This window comes from Chelon labrosus (genome assembly GCF_963514085.1).
Source record: "Chelon labrosus genome assembly, chromosome: 10".
Taxonomy (NCBI): Eukaryota; Metazoa; Chordata; class Actinopteri; order Mugiliformes; family Mugilidae; genus Chelon; species Chelon labrosus.
This window is the reverse complement of record NC_140360.1, coordinates 26,461,199-26,483,311: the sequence shown is the minus strand read 5'-3', so window position 1 is coordinate 26,483,311 and position 22,113 is coordinate 26,461,199. Positions and strand designations below refer to the sequence as shown.

The following is a 22,113-nucleotide window of genomic DNA, read 5'->3' as shown; positions in this document are numbered from 1 at the left end:
GCCAATTTTTGATGTCAACTGTTATGTGTGTATATATATATATATATATATACACTCATATATATATAATTTAATACAATGGAATTCAACAGATCTAAACAGCACAATATACCATTTGATTTTGATTCATATAAATAGTAAGTGGGCTAAAATTGAATGCATATAATTAATCTCATACAAATGTGTTAAACTGCAAGAAAAAATAAATAGTGAGAGGACTGAATTCATGGAGAACAAGTAAGAGGTCATATTCATACACACAGGGTTCGTGGAATTATTTGGAACAACACTACACAGTCACAGGCAGTTAATGTACGTGTGGTAGAGGTTAGATAAAGCATAATTAAAAAAAGAAAATTTTAACTTTATTTTAAAACTGATCTGATTTATGAACTAATACATTTACAGCATCAAGACAAATCACATTATTATGCAGTTATCATAGTGATTATAGTTGTTAGGTTTGTTAACATTCTTTGAGCCATTGATGGATAGAGGTTAGTCAACTGTTTGAGTTTTCTGTTTAGGTGTGAAAAAATGTTGGAGTTTTGATAATGAGCTCAAAGTAAGATTCAAAGGTTAATGTGAGTGAAACTTAAAAACTACGCAAAACTCATTCATCAATGGCTCTGTCTCAGATGACTGGTAATAACATGCCAAATCAAAATCTCAAAGGGACTAACCTGGTGAATGAAAGTGGGGATGGACGAAAGAATACAGAATAGATAGAAATTATGGAAATCTTTTCTATAAAATGATTGACAATTCTTCAGAGACTGTACTTTGAGGTCTCTATACTGTAATTTCCTAGCAGCTGCCCAAATGAGAAAAGGACCGAAACACCCTTTCTTGAGCTCTGGGCCTTGGAGGTTTAATGATAAACTTTTGCTATATCTGAACAGTAAGAAAATACACTATTTTTCACATTCTCTCCTCTGCTTCTACTCTCCGTCTCTCCTCAGGGTAATCAATGAATGCCTGGCTGCCACTTGCAGCATAGGCATACTGTTGGAGGGAAGGAGTGAATGACATTCTTTCCAAAAAGCCATGGACATCCACCTAAGGGGAAACTAACTGGTTCCACTTATGGGGTTCCACTTATTTCAAAAGTGATATAAAATAACCATCTTTTTATACAGTGTTATTAGCAATCCAGGCTGGTCTGTGTGATCATCTGAATAGAAATATAGTTCACAAAATAATAGGGGCATTTGTATATCAGGAGACATTTAATACAAGAAATACAAGCAGATCAAGTTTTACATAAAGAGGTAAAGAGCACAAACGTCAAGAAGCGTTATGACCCAACTGAACAAGAAATGCTACAGAGGAAAATAAAATCATGGGAGACCAACGGGAGAAAATATTTTTATATTTAAACATAGTAGGTAAAAAAATTAAACAACAATAAAACATTTCCGCAAGTAATCCCCAAATATTACCATTTGATTGTAGAAAAAAGGATTATAATACCAGTATGAACCTCAAAGTATCTAAACGTTATACATATATATACCTTATCATAAAACCTTCAATTTTTTAAATAATTGTATGTGTATATATATGTATATATAATTGTATTTATGTATATATGTGTTTATTAATTGTAATAATGGGCAACTTGACACCCATACTTTCTTAATTTTCAAAGGAAAGAAGCCAAACTCTCATTAAAATTATCTTCGTCATAAAAATGGAAGTTTGCATTAGTGTTACCTTTATTGCATGTGTTTTTACAAAACAAAAGGTTTTGCAAAAATGCATATAATTTAGGCCATATTCAAAGCAGAAATAATGGCCCCAAGATGCTGCTGTAGTCCTGTTATTAAACCTCGTAGTTAAATTTTGAACAGTTTGAAGAGCGTATGTTTTTGTGCTAAGCATTAGTCGGCTTCCAGACCTCTGAATCACCATCCATTTCTTGGATTTGTTCAGCAGTACAAATCAGTCTGGTGTTGTGATCGTTTATGACCTTTTCCACCAGCAGAAAAAAACAGCCAGCCAGTGTGAGCTGTAAATGGGTTAGGGTTCTTCTTAGACAGCTAGCTTGCTGCCTGGCTACATTCATGAAAAATATCAACTGAAATATGGCAACAAGCATGAAGGCATGGGTGTGACTGACATAGTTGTACACACTGACTGCTGATAGATATTTCTTCCATCACATTAAGTTGAAAACACCTAGCATTCATTACCGTAAGTGCTCTACAATCCCACTGGCCATCTCCAAACAAACACCATATTTAAACCTGAGAAATGTAGCCTCAACTCCATTAACTTTAGACTGTCTTAGGCCTTGTTCTGACTGCCAGGCCAGATCTGTCCAGAATGTACCCTGACAGATTTTAGTCTGAAGTCTGGACACATTTAATTAAATAAATAATAGAGTAAAATTGCATTTCTCTGACACAAGTGCCTGTTGTGTCACTTGTAGCGAGGCATGCAACAACGTCTAGAAAGATGGACACCTGTGTTGCTAGTTGCTTACTCTACGCCTACATTTTTAATACAGCAGCCCATGCAAATAGGTTGGATATGTCACAAATCTAATATGATCACTTGCAAATACAGCATGTACAGTCTGTGCTAAAGACGTGATTTAACAAATAAATGATTTGCTAGACGTCTTAACAAAGCCTCAAGCCAGTGCAATGGAGGCTAGGACTTTTGGTCCCTAGATTGATAAAGCCATGACATTAGGTTCACCACCACCACGGGTTGGAGGTTCACCATTGGCAAAATCCTTTAGTCTACAATTTTCTGGCACTGAACAAAAGCAGAAGCTCATTATGCTTGATGGAAAAACAATGTAAATGTGAAGCGGAGTCACACTGACGCAGCCATACATTGTTACATAACATAACCTGCATACTTACTGTAATTTCTTGTACATATGCCTGTATGTTACACAATGGTTTCCAATAAAATATCCACAAAAAGTCAGTCAATTTGTTATATTTTGCTTTACTTGATTTTCAGGTAGTGCAATATTTAATTGGCACACATTTATGTTGTAAAACCATTTCACTATTTATATCAACTTTTGGTACTCTTCCATTGTTTAACATACAGAAAAGAGCTCTGAACCACATCAAACTTTTAAAAACAATCTGACTTACGTCATAATGCCTGGATTTCTTTATTTCCTTGATCGGTGTGATCTGCTCTCCTTTCTTCTGTGAGGGTTTGGTCTCTTTGGCAGTTTGGTTCTCAGGCTCGGTCTTGGGCTTCACCTCTGTGGGTTTTGGCTGTTTCTGTGTCTCTGTAGTTGGTACTGGCGCTGTAACTGGTGTTGTGGTCTTGGCGTCAGTTGGTTGTTTGGCAGCCGTTGGTGTAAAGGGCCCGCTAACACCAGTTCCCGCCTGTGGTTTCTGTGTCTGGGGCTGGGATGACTTGGGCCCCTGCTGAGTGGCAGGTTTGTGGAGAGGACTTTGCTGACTGCTTGGCGTCTGGTGACGAGGTGAGCCCATTGGCTGGTGCTTGGGAGACGGATGAGGAACTGGAAGAGGAGGATCGTCGAGACCGCCTCCGGACATGAGGCGCTGGGTCTGGCAGTTGAGACATAACCACTCCTTTTTCTGCAACACAGAGATGACAAAAAACAAAGATGGTTAATGACAAGTGGGCTGTTTTCCGGCATGGTAATGATTTATTATTAAACTATTACAGGATACAGTCCATAAAACATATTTGTAGGCACATTTATCATGTCACATATCAAATGTATACAAATTCATGTTGTGAGTTCAATGCTTACAAAAGGTTGTGCTATAGCGTCAATAATAAGCTCAAAATGAGAAATGTCTTATTAAGGCACTGAGGGCTGCATGACGCAATCAGGGAGGCTTGCTGTCACAAATATACAATTAGAAGAGCTATTGTTTCGAGCATTTGAATTATATGTTGCTGGTGGAAATAGCTCCAAGGTTTGTGTGTAAATAGAATGCCATTTAACTCAACACATTATACCAATAAGATGTGTTCTCTTTCAGTTCCTTGATTTAAATGAGACTAAATACTACTACTACTACATTCGTGAGGACCTTCCAACCTCAGCCATAACTAATTGTAAGCTTTATCCTAAAACCATGCCTTGACACTCAACAAGTAATGGGGCCCGGCAAAAAGGACCCCACTACAACAATAATAGTCCGTGAAGAATTAGTCCCCACAGCTTGATGGAACCAACGCTAAACACACACACACACGCATGCACGTACGGAGTAAATTCTGAAAATCTTACTTCCAGACAGAGCTGTCAGAGCGGCAGCAGGCTAAGCTGAGCTGACACACGTTTCTAAAAGGCCAAGTCACTCTGACAGCTACACCCTATTTTCATCACATCAACTCCACTTACACGACTTCATACACCATGAGACCGAGGGACAAACAATTAAGACAGTGATGCGCACACAAGAGCACACACACGGACTGAAAGTAAGTAAGTAAGTAAGTTAAATGTATCTAATGTAATGTAATGTATTTGGTTCTGTTTCTACCAATAGTAGGACAGCTGCTAAAACTTTAGAGGCAACATAAAAATGCCATATAACATTTACTATAGCACTTTAAACTGTTATTAGTTAGATTCCAAATCAACATATCTGGATTACAACTTTAGGCCTTTTTTGAAGAAAAAAAAAAAAAAAAAAAAAAAAAGAGCTTCAAGAGAACTGACCATGCACTCCAATTGACAGTCATCATGGTTAAACAGATGAAGACAAGCACTTCATCTACAGACATTAAAATTTAATTAGAGATGATATACAATAACAGACCGCCTAATGTAACTGAAACAAACCTTGAACACTCTAAGTATGAAAGCTGATGGATAAGTTTCTAGTCTTTGAGTAATCTGTGGTCGACCCTCCTGCAATAAATGAAGACGTCATCCCTGTTTGAACCACTTTTGATGGTCCAAAACTCCAAATTCCATAAAGAAGATATTTATATGCCACTGAACCAAGGGTGTAAATGTAGATTTTCTAAAACTGTTTTTCTCCCTTAAACCACACATTTATCAGTCACACACTTGCAGAGCTGTTCAGGTTGTACTGCCTTTTTCTGTGCTTCACTATGTTCACCAGCTAGCTGCATACAGCACCTGTCTACCCTTTGATGCTGAAGGGTTTTGTTGAGTTTTTAAGTGAAAACAGCCATTTGCTGTTACTGGAAATGAGGCTGTGAGAGTGACACAGAACAACAAAGTTGAGCCTGGAAAACAAACAAAACAATCAGCTGGAACTCATTAGAATGCTTTGGATGATAACTTGCTTTAGGGTTATTACTCAAGTGAGTCATATTATTATGTTATTTTCAGATTGTGGAAGAAATGTCACGGTTCAGCGCCAACTGCTTGATAGGTGAGGATAGGTGAGGACAGAAATACTACAAGAGTGAGTTTCCTGTACTCAGTAGTAAGAAAAAGGTTTCTTTGGTTAATATAATAATACAATCCTTTGACTAAATTGAATCTGTTATTTAATTATTCTTATTAATGTAATAATAATCCTTTTTTCTCCCTGCACACCACCAGCACCTTCTGTGTATTCTCTGTGAGTTTGTCTCCATGCAGGACAGCTAATGCTATTTGGAGCTGAAAAGCAGCTGTATTACTCATGTAATGAATAATTGACAGCCGCAGCCCTCCCTCTTCAACACTTATCTACCATCTATGTTCTTTTCCACCCACTCATCAAATCCTCTCTCTTTCACTCTACACAAAACTCCCCAAACCCTCTTTCCGCTGTAGCTCCCCTCTCCTGCTCATTCTGTCTTTTACAGCCCTCCTCCTTCTTGAGCCTCTTTTATCTGGCTCCCTCTCTGTCTTCCTCTGAATCCCTCTGAGAGTTTATTAGTGATTAGGTGTCATACAAAAGACTCCATCTCCCTCAGAGACCACGGGGACTAATGCCGTTTTGGACCTAGCAGTGGACTCTATTACCTGTTATATCCAGTCAAGACAGACAAATATAACACCATTAAATCCTTTGAATAGGTACAGTTGTTTATTATGAAGAGTAATAAAAGCTGCAGGAGGCAGAAAGAAAAGAAAAGCAGAAAAACTAAATTATGATTTTTTTTCATGAATGAGAGTAAAAAGAAGCTAAACACAAAGGATCAATGATTTACACACATGCAGTGGTGACAATCACACCAAGACCAACACCATGCACCATCTGTGGACTGACTTACAGTTTCAGCACTAACTGTAAATAAAAGGGATTGATATCTCATTTATCACAAAGCAGATACAGTGATGACTATATGCAGCTTAAAATCATACAGCCCAGCATCAGTGAGGTTTATTTATGTCTCATTTGAATGTTTTAAAATAATTATATAAAGAAGAATGAGCAAATATAAGTCAGTATAATGTCCTCTGAAGTGAAGTGAAATGCGTCTCTTTGTGCGTACATGTCCTTAAGCGCTACACTGAACAGCTGTATGCGAGACTGTTGAATCACCTTTGTACTGTAGTATGAACTCATTCCCTCCTTTTCCAGAGAGGCCACATTCAAGCCTACAACTAACATCACATGTGCGTGGTCGTGTGTGCGTGTGTGTATGTGTGCCGTCCCGCAGAGTACCCCAGCGGTGCCCACTTAACCTACATAGCGCAAACAATCTGGCCCTTCTGCCCCAGTCAATAACGCTCACTAAAATGCTCCATCGGTCGTAATTCTCCTTGTAGAGTGCAGCCGTTTTTCTTTTCATCTGCTGGTTTCCTTCTGCAGCACATTATGCATTCAGACACTCTCTCTCGCTCCCGTTCTCTTTCTTTCAAAGTGTCGGCCCTTTTAAAATCCACTGAGCATTGTCAGATTTCCTCTTACTCTACCTCGCTGGGGTTCTTTTTGCACTATCATTAGGAAAGGACAGGAAATGCCTTTCGTTTATTTGCCACATATGAAGTAAATACCATTGACCATCTTGTAACAATCCAAGGTTCTGCTGAACCTGAAACTCATGTGGATGTTACTTAGACATGTAGCACCCACTTAGACCAGACCAGGCACCCCCACCCCATAGCAATGACACTCCTTGATGGCAGCAGCCATCCCCAGCAGGATGCAGCCTGACACAGACACACACAAAAACGGTTTAGGAACAAATTAAAAAACATGAAGAACAGCACAAGGTGTTGACCTGACCTCCAAATTCATTAGATCCCAAACTGATCAAGTGTCTGTGGGATGATCCACAGAGACCCCTCCCCTCAACCCATAGGACCCAAAGGCCCCCACTAACAACATTCTGTTGCCAGACACCACAGGACACCCTCAGAATCCTCAAATGCAGGACATACAATTACACACCAGTAACAAAAAGTTATTTGTTAAGAACTGTTCTTGAGTTAAAACTGTATCATATTTATGCAAGGTTTGCTAAGTGAATGGCTCTGGTAATTTCAGCAACAATCTCACTGCCTCCCACTTAACTCCTATATTAACAACTAGAGGGAAAAGAAAACAGCAAAGCGGTAAAACTGGTTAAATCCTCAACTGGTTCATAAATGACATGACATGTCATAGTGTGAGCTGAGATGTTGGATTGGAAGCCTGAATTTCAAACTTTAATATGTACAAATGGTCATTAAATTGCAATCAGTCAATTCCGGAGACGAGATCCTTTCCTTTAAAAGTCCCTCTGTCAGCTTCACATGAGTCATTCTCATGTTTTTTTCTTGCCGTTTTACTTTCACACATTTGCACTTGCAGTTTCTCTCATCTCTCTTTTCACCACACACTCACTCAACTTCCATCTTCCCCTTCCTCTCAGCTCTTCTCCTCCCTCTCCTCCTTGCCTGCCACCCTCAGTCTCCTTTTCTCTCCTTCCAACAGAGCCAGGGCTATTTTTACCCAGAATGCCATTGTTCTGCTCGAGCGCACACTTCCCTAGCACTGGCTGCCGCTTTAGGCTGCACTCCACTGCAGCATGCATACACTCATCCTTACAGAAATGCACGAATGCAGACACACAGTTCACATCAATGCAAAATGGAGGAGTCCTGTGTAGCTTAAGGCTTACCAGAAGGATAGAGGGATGACAAGCACAAGGAGGGAAAGGATGAGGAGAGAAGCAGAGAGGAAAAGCCCACTGGGTGGAAGGGAGGAAAGATGGGGACGTGAATGACACCACATGTGCACGTGAGTGCGTGCACATACACACTAATGCAGCTCAGCCTCTAGTAACGTGGCTCCCTGCTGAGTCTGATATAACTGGCTTCAAGTGGGGGCAGAGGAGAGTTGAGACGGACAGATGAAGATCCAGGGGAGGAAGTGGCAGCCAACCAAAGTAGACATGAGACAGGTGCTGCTGATGATGATGGAAGAGGTTTATAAAAACAATTTGATGTCACTGATACAGCAAAGTGACATTGATACACTAAATCGCTTCACTTGATGTGCTTTATTGGAATCTCAATTTCTATATCAGTAACTGTATGGCACTGCCAACAACTTTCAGTTCTTGTGTTTCACAGAGGCCATACAGGATGACGGTGGGCGTACGGACGAGAATATGTGAAATGTTAGTAATATGTCCTGTGCCATGTATGTGTCAGCTGTCCTGATATTGAAGAGGAAACAAATGAAATATACAGCCATTTAATTTTTGTAGAAATTTTCAAACTTCAAATTTCCCGCGTACGTTAGTAGTACGTATATAGACAGGTCTGAAGGCAGTGTGTAAAAGTCTGACAGTAAAAAAAGATGACTTCAAAATGTCTTTCTCATGTAAAATGTAAATTCATGAACAAAAGGTTCAGAAACAAAATGCATCAGTCAGCAGCAACAAGGCAAAATGAATGCTAAATAACATTCAAGGCCAGGAAAGCAGTGACCGTGTTTTTAGACTCTTGCCACTATTAAAAAATATATGTATATTCAGTCACAGAAGTATCCAGCCCTGATTTTGGTCTTGTTTGGGTTAAAGGGGTTGATTTACTGATGTGAAGCAACATGCAAACCTTTCAGTGGGGCCAGCCTAATGCAAGCACAGCACACATTCATGACAGACCAGCCCTTTACACTCACTCATGACACACTAGTTTGGTTAAAACACATCTTCTTTTTACTGTTTATGCCTTTTAGAAGAACTACAATATCCACCAGGGCTCCCTCTCCACTGTTTCATCTGCCCTGCCATAACACACACACTGATTATTGACTTGATGTGTTGCGTTCATGCCACCACTTGTGTGTGATGACAGGCAGTGAGAGGTGAAGGTCTGTCAGTCTACAGTACTGGGTGGCTGTAGCTGCCTCATGTCAGCTTTACTGTGATTTACCCTTTCCATTTTCTTTTTAGTACTGGCCTGACACTTTGGGTAAATCAGCTGGCCAGGTCACTGAACCAGGACACCTTTTGATGCTATCATTGGCCAGTCCAGCCCTGCCTTTCAGTGGCTGCATTTTAAAGCAATATTCTTCATCCTCACCATCATCATCACCATGACAACCTCACACCTAATGTGAAACATCCCTGTAGCAATACGTTTTAAACTCTGGTCAAAGACTCAACTCAACAATTACAGCAGGTCATGACTGATGAATGGACCTGTCAGTTCACTTGAGAAGTACACACAGAATCTGCTGAGCTGTGTACTTGCAGCAGACTGAAAAACAGCACACCACAGACACTGTTTGTTTCCACTGTGGCAACATATGTGTCCCCTTACAGCTATAACCACTTAGACACAGCGGTGCAATGAGCTAAATGCTGATGTAAGCATGTGAGCAATGGCATGCTCATGTCTAGCACATATTGTGTTTACCCCTTTCTCCACTGTAACTTAGCATGTTAGTGTGCTGGTGTTTACAGTTTATAACTAATCATAAGGTACAACTGAAGGTGATGGGAATGTTGTTCTACAATGATAAAATGTTGATTAAAAGTTCATTCTGATGGGAACCTGAAAGTCTACTTAATATTGAAAACTTCTTATTTCTGCCTATTGAATTGTAAAAAAACCAACACTTAAACAAAATACTAAAAATGTAAACAACAATAAAATACTGTGTTTCCTTCAGACATATCATTTATGACTATTTCCTCCATTTCCTCAGTCTTGAAGCCAAACTCCTCTGTGTGAGTTTAGAGCCAGGTTTTACCTCTCAGCGTACAGGTTGCATCACTTCTGTCATTGCAGGTGAGCAGACTCACTTCTATATGACAACAAACAGCAGCCCTCTCCGTCTGCCATTGTCAGAATTACTCACTCTTGTTCTCTGTCTCCTTCTTAAGTCCTCCTTCTGGAGCTCTGTCTCCTCTTTACAGTTTTATTTCTTCTCTTCTGTTTTCTTGGCGTACCCAACTTTATTCCTCTCTAACTTATCCCTCTCTCCCTGCCTGCTGTCCGTCATTAATATTTCATGCGTTGGAAACAACTGCACAGAAAATGAATGTAATAAAAGAGTAAGAGGAGACTCTGTAAATAGCACACGTGTAGTATTACCTTCTGTGCAGTGGATAAAGTAACTACGTAGATTTGCTATATATTTACTGTGCTTAAATACAATTTTGAGGTATTTTCACTTGCACGCTAATTATAGTACTGATTCATACAACCACACACCATACATACATACCATACACACCAATTTGTTCATCTACTCCACAGCTATGTCCTCTCGAGGTCCCTCGTCCAATGTCAGATATAGGTGTTTATTTGCATATCGGGACCACAAGCGGTCATTCAAGACACATTTGTTTCGGTGTTAACAGATGTTAGACTGGACCACTTGTGATCAGAACACCCAGGACGGCTCTTATATCAAAAGTGATCTGGTCCTTGGAGTTATATGCATTCCCTCTAAAAGCTAAATAGACATTTCCTCTATAAGCTTCTCAGATGGATTTTTTTCAACTATGCCAGCCCCAAAGTCTGATTAATAATCAGTGTAGAACTATTTTACAGAAATGTAAAAATGTGATTGTGGTCATGCTAAAGTGAACTGAGCGTAAAGGACAAACCAAACCAATTTCTTTTTAGAAGTATGTGAGACTGAATTAAAATGTTTCCAACAACTTCTCGGGTAAATTAAATACTATTAGATTTTTGGTTATAATGTGGCTTGGAAGGTATGTTCACTATGCTTATAAAACAAGTTTTCAAACAAGTTTTGTCCAGTTTTGGAAATGCTTTAACTAAAATCCCGACCTGTGCGCTCAGACTTATACAACAAACCAATCAGGTGTACAGCAGAGATTTACATGTGCACTTTAGAGGGATGAGAGTGATGTACAGCATTTTAAGGACAGTTACAAGGCCAGGACAGGAAGTGGAGGAGAGGATAAAGAAGAGGATTGAAGCTTAAGGAGGAGAGAAAGGAGAAGAATTAAAGCTGGAGGTGGAAAAAAGGAGGGCAAGGAAATAGGAAAATAAATTAGAGAAGGGCAGGAAGTATAAAAGAGGAGAAGAGAGAGGTGGGGGACAAATTACAAGAGCAAAAGGAGAATCTCTTTTCTTTTTTCTGGTTATATAACCCAAACAGGTTTCATTTCCATTTCACAGATATTTAAAAAAAAACTCCTCTTCCCATTTTTCCATCACAATGGAGACTCTTTAATTATGTAACCTTGCTGTGAGAGGCAGAGGAGTGGGCACAGTGTATATGTGTGTTTGTCTTAACGGTTACACATTATGTTTTATTGCCCAGATTACACTGTCATCTTTTTCCCTCCTTGCATACTTCCTGTCTCCGGCCAGCCAGCCAGCCAGCCAGCCAGCCAGCCACAGATCCAATATGAAACCCAGGCAAGGAGGATGTGCCCACCTCTTTCCTCTGCTGATACCGGGAGGGCTTCTGTAGGAGGATCTCATTAGCATATGTTGAGGATTTATAGCTGCCACAATGATGAACTCTGACGTTAGCTGGAGCTATGACTGCGACCATTATAATCTCATTTCAGATTAAACCCTCAGACAAAGAGGCACCAATAATCTGCATCTGTTGTGAGTCAAGGGGCTGAAATAGCTTCACCACAGAGCTGCAAAAGTATGAATCATCTTTTATCTGAACATGCAACAAGCAGACATATCTGAAAATAATAACATGAACATTAAAGGAATAGTAATGCATGAATGGAGATTTGGGAAATATGTTTCTTTGATGAGAAACTATGACTCTATGGTGCATTCAAGGGATGGGCCACTTTAAGAGTGGCACAGAAACTGCGGGGTTTGGGAACTGTGGACTTACATTGGCGACTTCTACTGAGTGTAACATTCCAGTGACTCCTCTCTTAATCTCAGAGAGTCTAATCACATTTTAAAGCAGCCGCCCTTGTACTCATTTCTGTGTCAGTGCCAGAGGTTGAATACAGTACACTAGTTAGAATTGTTTAGTCTGTAAAGGACAGGTGTGAATAATAAAATGAATGAATTCTGTCACTGCTTGTTTGCACATACATTGGTTTGGAGGCATCATTAGTGTTGTTGCTAACTCTTACACGTTGTATACTCTGATAAATCCAAATCTGTGAAAACGGTCCATCTGGATGATTTCAGACATCCCAGGAGAACACATGTACGAATATTCTACTGTTGAGGCATATTTGATTTAAAATGATGGTTGTCTGAAGACTTTTGAATGCAGCGAGTAAAGCATGTTTGAGGAAACTGTCTCCATCCAAAAAAGACAGCATTTTTCATTTCTTCACATGCATCCATGTGCTGACATTCACCGGACAACAGCACCTAGCTGCTGTTGCACAAATTACTTCTGTTGCCATGGATGGATGATGACTCATTATAGTGGATTATAAAGAGGCCCATGGAACAGTCAATAATAATTCCCCACATTCACCCTGTAGGAAGAAGATACAGATTGCAAACAATTAATCCTGTTTGTCTTTGAGTCTTGTTTTTTTTTTATATATTTCTACATACTGTAGTAATGAGGTTTGTGAACAAGGAACAGAGGACCAAGACCACTGGCTCAGTTTTACCACCACCGGGTTCTACAACCAGTGCCTTATACCCTCTGAGCAGCTTCAGCGCAGTGGATAGAGGTTAAGTACCGTCCTTAACACTCGTTTGACTTTGTGCTTTTGAGGTTTTCTTGTCTGCTTTTACATATACAGGTCAGGGATTTGAACCAGTGACCTGACTGTGACAAGCAACCTTTGAGACAAAATTCTTTCTGGTTGGTAGGTGGACACAGGCCAAATGCATGGTGTCAGTGTTTGACCCACAAATGTGTCCCAAGCTAATCTTAACAGGCTCATTGTCTCTTTGAAACTGAAGGACAAATACACACACAAATAAATCCCATTCCAATAAAGCACAGGGGAAAACAGTACCCTCTAAGCAGTCCAAGTGTGTGTTTCCCTGAAAGAGTTTGTGCATGCATACGTGCGAATGTGGACGTGCATACACACAGCAGGGATTTTGACTCCTGCAGTAACAGGATGGCAGTCAGCCAGAAGCAAAACAGGGCAGCTCTACAGTTGGCCCAGCGCTCTCACCACTGGTTCAACAAGCAAAAGGCAAATAAGTCAGCTAACTTCTACAGCTGTTATATTGTGTTTTTGTCCTGGGAAAATCCAGTGCCAAAATATAAAAAGGTCTGCTGAAACTTATCACCAGTCTACAGACACGGTTTTTCAGCCATTTTTGGTTAAGAGTTTTTAGTTTTAAGGCACATATGTTAGAGTTCATTCTGCAAGCAAGTTCAGCGTACTATAGCTATTGGGCGAATGGGCAAAGTTACCCACTGCTTGGAAAATTAACATTCACAGGAAGTGACAGAGACGAAGAGCAAGAGAAAAGTGAATGCACAGAACGAGATTTAACAGCTTTAGTTGCTCCGTGTTCGATGTGGGTAACTGAGCAATTGTCTGTTAATATGTTAGCAACAACTAACAACATACTAACTTCACTGAAGACTGCTTACAGAAACAAGCCTTATCTGAAGATTTTGAAGTCAGAGTGACTACATTTCTTACACTTGAATAACTTAAAACAAAAAAACATTGCGCTATTTTAAAAATGTACTAAAGCACTTAGGTTTCTGTATTCTTGACTCACGATGTGACCAACGTTTCAGCAAGCTGCACTTCTATTCTTAGACACCTTAAAGGTACATGTCCTGTTTTTCTTGTTTTTATCCCCAGAGCTGCAAACCAAATTGCCTCTTTGGGGACCTAAAAGTCTGTAAAGTTGAAATTCTTTGCCTTACCGTGTGCACCCAGGTTTGAACCTCATCCTCAGCGGTGGTGAGGCTGTTGGGTATTATTAGGATTTAATTGATCTGGCCTTGGTTTTAGTATGAGAAAGACCGCAGACTTTGAAGTGCCGAAGTGTGTACTTTGAAGTGCAGGAGGCAGGCCTCGCTTGGACAGGGAGCATTATGGGTAGGCGAGATTGCTGGCTCATCCCGCAGGGTGAAGAAACAGACATGATCAGACAGATGCTAGAAAGGGAGGGGAAAAAAATCTTGAGGAAATTTTAGCTGAGGGCTTAGAGCAAGGAGAGGAGAGGGAAAGTCTTCCGCTGCGAAGCAAGTGAGATGGAAGGGGAGGGATGAGGAGGCTGAGAAATGGAAAGTAAGTGGAAGTGGGGGTGGACATGAGAGAAGATGTGTCGCCCGGAAGAGGGAAAAAAAACAACAGAAAACAGAATGATTGAAGGGAACTAAATGAGAGGGTGTTGAAGGTAAACTGAAGGAGAGAAGAAAATAAGAACCTCTCTGCTCTGGTCTCATTGTTTACGCCAAGAACAATTCAGATGACTCAATACAGTCAAAATAGAAACACCAGAAGTAACATGTTCTATAGGAAATACTACAGTCCATATCCACTTTTGTAATATGACAAAGCAAAGTCTGATTAGTCTGTAGTGAAGAGAAGAAAATGTCCAAAATGAACGCCACAACTGGTGTTGGCCTTTTGTGCCTTTATTTGATTGCTTACTAGCTACTAGTTACTAGTAGAGAGAGACTGAAAGATATGGGGTGAGAATGAGGGGATGACATTCCAAAGACTGCAGGCTGTAATCAAACCTGTACCTCTGCCCCATAAACTCAGTTTATGGGGCTCTTTATTAATTATTAAAAAGAAATCTATAAAGCCATGCAACAGAAACAGGGATACAGTGTTGCGGAAACTTTAGCTTCCTTCAGTACAGAGAGGTGAGAAACACAGTTTTTTTTTGCAGGAAGAGAGAAGGAAAGAGATGGTGAGAGACTCAGAGCCTGCTGTGTCTCTGTTTAGATGAACCTATAAGTATTTGCTAATTCTGTGTAAAAGCCAGAGGAAGGGCAAGGTTCCCCAGTGCCATATATGGAGTTGTTTTTCACCAGAGATGGTTACTAGGTGTTAATCAAGTCTTCTTATCTTGTCTATCCTGACAGTTATGGCACGTGCATGGAAACCATCACACATTCCAAGCGTACCCTTCTCTGTAGGTTCCCACAGAGCCCATAATGCAACTTTTCCTCCAATTCCTGTATGCGTTATGTTATTTAAATCACCTGTTAAAACAGTTAAAAAGCAAAATTAGCAGGGTGTGACAGGTGGGTGCCGACTCTGGTTTCTAGCTCTCTATCTGGGTGTCACTCAACTGCCTCTACACCTACAATTTCTCTCTTTCTTAAGGAGTTAGGTGGACTCAGGCACTGCCAAGATGGTGATGCCCAGGGCCACCACACTGAGCTTCAGCAGTACTTAGTAGTCTTCTTCCTCCACTGATGTTGACTCAGTTGACTTCACTTGAAGCTATGTAAAAACTTTTTTTGTGGTAAATTTAGCCACTTTCCCTTCAATCAAAATTATGCGTTGGACCCCATGTCTTTAAATTCATTCAGTCTTTTTTTCATATCCCACATTTCTATAGGTTCAACAATCCCAAAGTGGTTTTCCGGTGCCATAATATGAGGTGTTGTGGGAGTTTTGGCTGCTGTTCAGTGCTACCTTCAGCACAACACTGCCCATCTTGCAGGAAGTACAAGAAATGATAGTGGTGCAGAGAGGGCGAATAGAGAGTAACGTACGAAGCCAGACTGAAAGAGAGTGGGAAAAGTGAGGACAACATGAGGAGGCATGAGGGTAAAATGGAGGAGGAGAGATCAGAAAAAGAAAAGAGGAGAAAAAAAAAACAGAGCACAGGCAGAGACTCAGGCAAAATGTCAGATTGAAAGAGGGAAGCAGCGGGAGAGGATAAGGATATTAGTGAATTAGAAAGAGAGATGAGAGGAGGATGAGGGGAGAGAAGAGGAGAGAGGAGAGAAGAGGAGAAGAGAAAAGAGAGGAATTTCTAAAAGTGTACAGTGAATTAGTTCAGCCTCATGAAACTGGCAGCTCAGCCCGAGAACGGCTTTGGGGCCAGGATTTCTGTGTGTGTTTGTGTTTTGGTATTTGCATGAATACGCGTGTAATTTTGGCGTTATATACGTTGTGTATGTCCGGGTGCTCGGATGTATAAGTGTGTGCTCGCAGTACTCGCTGCTTGTGTTTGTGTGTAAAGAGCATCACTGCCACCCCAGAACAGAACGGATTCAGTGTTGACATTTAGACAAAAACATAAGCTCCATCTTTTAAAAGAGCAACTCTGAGTGAAGCTCGCAGAGAGATGGCAGGGTCAGACAGGACAGCTCCTGCTGCCGCTGAGTACAAAACAGTGAGGAAGAATACACAAACTGTACCTGTCACGTCATAACATCTCATTTCATCTTCAGCCATGACAGCATAGGAGGTGTATTAAACCCCCAGAATCAGGAACTAGGGCTCAACTGAACTATGATTCAGGAGATTACCTCCAAGTGATCAACTGTGAGTTGTTGCCACCATATTATTTCACCATCAACACTAAAATATAAAAAAAGAATGGTTTACTGATGCAACAGTACCTGACATCTGAGTAATTCAAACTTTCAAAAGCGTGCTCTCAAAAAGCTGCCACTTAAGGATGCAAAAGTGTATTTTAAAGGCATTTTCAAATGCACCATGCAGACTCTGAGTGACACACGGTGTGCATGAGACTTGTCAAAGTCACTGGGAGCACACGTGGTCTCTCCATCTGGGCTATAAGGATATTTCTTTGTATTTGTACTCTGCGATTAATAAAATATCCATGCATTCATGAAAACAATTCAAGTTCTAAGTAATTATATTTTGGCTGCATATTTCAAGTGTATGTCTTCTCTTGACATCTAAGCAGACACAGAATTGTTAACTGTAGTGGTACATGTTGTTAGTTTGGGTTAATTGTAAAAAAGTGTGATAACCTTGTCTCTGAGGGCAACATCCACTGTTTTGATGCGGCTGGTGTAGCCTACTAATATCCTGAAAGCAGATATCTGGGCCAAAACTGCGTTTTTATTGTGCTGACCAGCAACTTGAGACGCAATAATAAAGTTATTACGACACACAGAAACCTGAATGTTTCTGGGAAGAAAATGCCTGTCCCCACGGAATCCGCAAATACGGTACAGTATGCGTTTATAGAGGGACACACAATTTAAGATTTGACTTTTTTTGGTGGCAAAATTTGGAAAATTACATATTTTTCGATTGGTTGTCTCTTTCCTGCCTGTGACATATAATTGAAAAGGTGTTTTTGTTGCTTATCCCTAATGATGCAGTAGATGCATTCTCCTTTTATTGCTTTTACAAATGGAATCGTGGGTCAATTAAATTTTCTCTCAGATTTCTGCAAACATTTTTTACAATTAATTAAAACATATATGAAGTATAATAAGCACATGGAGATCACCTGAGCGCAGTGAATATCTCACGTGGCTGCAGTGTGAAGACACCTGTGCCTGAAAGGTCCAGTCACTGGTTAATCAGTGTTCCTGGCTACATTAAGATCATTGTGAATTTTGGTGAAAAAACACAGAGCACACCGACCATTGATTCCATTTGTAAAAGCAACTGAATTTTAATTTCACCCGTTTCATTAGGTGACGCAGGCACAAAATATACTATCAATAAAAGGGGAAAACATCTAACTAGGTGATTACTTTTTATAGACACTGTAAAAGAGGCCCAAAGTGACAGAAGATGTCTGACAACTAAAGGTTTTGTGATCGATTAAATATTGTGGCTTATCCACAAACTGCCACAAGATTGTGGTGAATATAAACACACAGTAGAATTGTGTTTCTCAGTTGATGTTAATGTGACAGTAATAAATATAACATCATCTGCGCCAACAGTGAGCCTCACAGGACCAACAGGGTGACACCACCCTTTGTAAGTCCACCTGGTTCCCTAGCAGTGACACACTATAAACACACTCACAGAGACACACAGGCAGGGACAGCGTGTAAAGGTTGATGTCATCCGTCCTTCGCTGCTGACTCACCTCCTCCATCCCCGGCTCCTCTCACTGTTCTCTGTGTTTGTTTTGACCCTGACTTACAACATGCTAAGTCAGCCACTAAAGTCACCGTTTCCCTTGTGTGCAGCCAAACAATATCTGGGTCAGTCTGCAATGCTGGTTCTGAATACAGTGTCTTGCTCTAGGGCACTTCAACAGGTTTTGTAATGTAAGGTACAGATAAGGCCATCTGTGTCGCAGGGATTTCTTATGGTAGGTGACAGTGAAGTTGTCAGTTTCATGGGTGCTCACTGGGAGTTGGCCATAGCGATTGTTTCCGATTAATTATTATTACAATGTGGTTATTTATTTACAGTCTCATGGTAATTCCTTTTACACCACTTCAGCTGTGCATACAGCAGAACATGATGTTATAGTTATCTATTGTCTGAATACAGAGAGTACCAGGTACATCGCTAGGAAAATTGAGACTGGATTGTTGCATTATTTTTGTTTATTAAATTATTTTGTACCCAGTCTCCTATAAATGACTTTCATAGACAAATAATTTGCAACAGATTATATATTTAGAAGGAAACATAATGCTTTCTTTAAGAAGTATTCTTAATTAGCCTAACAGATTAGCCTTACTACTGGCATGCTGCAAAAAAGCTAAGTAAAAAATGCATTGACGGACGGATGACACTGACCTTTACACCTTATTCATACTGCATCATTGCTGGGAATCAGGTGGACTTCAAGTATACTAGGTCAAGTCACCCTTATGATAACATACAGTATGTTTAACTCTGCAGTGGCAGTACTTGTTTGAGATTATATTACAGAACATAGCTGACTAGCCTGCATGGCTATTGAAAATTAGCCTTGTACTGCCTTTAACTGTTCTCCAGAGCAAGATGCAACATCCCTTGCTGAAAATGAACACCGAAGTGCCAAGAACTGCAAACGTCCACTTCTCCTTAAACAACCTCCATGTTAAAATGAAATAGACCATTAATGACAACTGTACAGGGATGGATTTGTATATAACTCTCCCAACTAAATGAAAGCATGCAAGTTCCACTAAAGCTACATCTATTTGCATTTTTTTGGTCATTAAGTCAAGCACTGTCAAGATGGTCATAGCTTAGGCCACCACATCTCCAAAACTGCTCTACAGGAAGCCTGTGGGTCATGTAACAGAGGTTCATCCATCTATATATATACTCCAGACATATTTTTATAAATTAAATTTAAAAAAATAATATTTTCCCATTATCTACTTCACATATAGCAGGGTCAAACAGCGTAATTATTTTTGACCCCATTGCAGAGCTCTCTTTTAACAAATGCAAGCACAGACTTCACCAAAGTGCCAATCTGCGCAACAATGAAAGTCTTTGTTCTTTCAGCTGCTGAGTCAGAATTTTTTCGACGTCATTCGATGTCATGCTGCATTAGAGCTCAGAAATCACTGTGAAACAGCACAATCTGAATGTGATGGTCACATCCCTGTTTCACAGCAGGCATTAATTGTGTGTATCTGGTTGTGTGCGTGCACTGCAGTTGGAAAGTGATGTTTGCAGTGGTTCACTTCAACTCACGCAATGCTGTATTTACCAGTAATACAAGTTCTCTACCTTTAGCGCACACTTGCCTAAACATAAAAAATATGCCTGCAGATACATTCAAGAATGTATTCAGACACCAGTAAACACACACACACAAACTCACACACCACTCATAGACGAGCAGAGACCTTAACCCTCCAATCCAATCAGATCTCTCTGTAGGAGCGTGCTTACAGTATGCAGTGGAATTATCCACCTGCTCTGAGAGACAGGGGTTCCAGATGAATCACACTGCAGCTGGTGTTTGTCTGTTTTCTTTTTTCTTTTATTTTCCTTTTATGTTCCGTGTTTCTCAAATGGTTTCTTTTCTTTCTTCTAGTCTCCTGTGATTTCAGTCACTCCCCGCTCTTGCTATCTTCTTTCTATGCTTGCGGCTTAGAAGCAATGTTTCATATCGAAAATGTGTCTTTCCTCTTCTCTAAACATATATTTATGCCGTTCCATTTAATTCCCCTCCATCCTGTGCAGTCCTTTGTATCTACTCACTGCCCGAGCGATCTGCAGTGGCTGCAGGGCCAAAACAATCACTACATGGTGATTATTTGTCATCTCTGGGCAGTGATGACACGTTGCCTGTCTGCCGCTGCAGCTCAGATAGGCATCGATTAGGTGTCAGTGTCAATCCTGTGGCCCCATCGTTTGTTCATTTTACATACAGCAGGCAAGAAAGGTTTAACTGGATACTTTTGTTGCGAGGGCCACCAAGTAATGGGAAATAAAGGAAGACAGAGAGAAGGACAGAGGCATTCATTTTGCATATATATACTGTATATATAAATTTTCTACAACTCATATTTTGTGGTTTCTGCACATTTGCAGCAGAGGAGCCTGAATGGGAAAGAAACACAATCAGCCAAATAGATAATCAGGCAGGCTGTAAAGACACCATCAGATTAGATGAGCGGAACTCCGCAAATAAACCTTTTAGCAGTACTTCATTAACAAAACACACCCCAATGTGTGATGGTGTTTCTGCTCCATTTTGCTTATTTGTATTTTTCTCTGGTCTTAAGAACTGAAGTCGAGAGCTGCTCACAGATCAATAACCAATAACCATTAATTCACACACATGGTCGGGAAGATCCTTGACACTGTAATCAATAGGAAGTGATGAGAGCAGCATCCAACGAGTGAAATGTACCTGGTTTGATACAGCAGTGGTATACATGTTATGAAGATTCACAGCTGTATACAGTATTTAAAGCACTATATCATAAAAGTTTGCCAGTTGCATCTCCAATAAACAAATTTCTCCAGGAAGTGATTAACCAACAGTTTGGCACAAACACCTGAAGTCACTGCTATTTATAGTTCCAATTCAATAATTGGGGTTTCTTTTAGTGATGCACCGATGTAAAAATTCTGGCCGATACCGATAACCGATGTTAATATTGCTGTTATGGCCGATACCGATATTTACCGATGTCGATATATATATATGAAACACATTTTTATGATAATCAAAATCATTAATCATCAATAAATAATTTTTTTCTTTTACTTTTGCATTTTATTTTCAGAAATGACTGATACTGTATTCTGATAACATTGAAAAATATTTAAGGTACAGTAGTAGGCCTAAAAAATGGCCAAAGCCACTTAGCAAAATAAAATGACTGATACTGTTTTCTGTAAACATTGAAAAATCTTTAGTTGAGCAGAGATGTCGTCTGTTTGGTCATTTTTCAAAGTCTTTGAAGAGGATCCTATGCTGTATGTAATGACTCCTCGCTATGCTGTATGTAATGACTGTGAAGGCCGGGTGATGCGAGGGGGAGCTCGTGTCAAATCGTTCAACACAACCAATTTGATCACCCACTTAAAAAACAAGCATCCCGAAGCCTACAAAGAATATGAAAAACTAGCTAATGCTAAGCAGCGGAAGAAAGCTACTGCTATCAGAGCTAGTGAGCGGAGCGCGAGCCAGCGAGGGGCGGAGCGGATGGAACTTTGGTGGAGCGCGGAGCGCTTGTTAATTTAGAGGCCGGGGCGGGCGCTCTGTTCCGCTCCGATACCGCTCACGCCACCAGCCTGACGCGTGCCCAAATCCACCAAGAATTCATTTCTTCCTAATAAAACCAAAACCGTTCATTTTCAAAAAAATTGCCATGGCAAGATGGAGTTTGTGAAATATTTTAGAAAGGAAACTGATAGGGTTATTTCTCCCTCTTTTAAATTGGAGCGAGCGTGGAGCGATTTCGCTGCAGCGGGGGA

At 40.3% G+C, this 22,113-nt stretch overlaps 1 protein-coding gene across 1 annotated transcript in view; it reads right to left on the bottom strand.

Moving 5' to 3' along the window:
- The window catches only part of bsna (bassoon presynaptic cytomatrix protein a), a gene marked incomplete at its 5' end in the record, with an annotated part of 141,644 nt that overhangs the window by 26,500 nt on the left and 93,031 nt on the right, over positions 1–22,113 (bottom strand). The window contains one exon of the mRNA XM_084553666.1: positions 3,120–3,578. Within this exon, the coding sequence (XP_084409792.1) occupies positions 3,120–3,578 (459 nt within the window). The remainder of the gene's footprint in view (positions 1–3,119; positions 3,579–22,113) is intronic.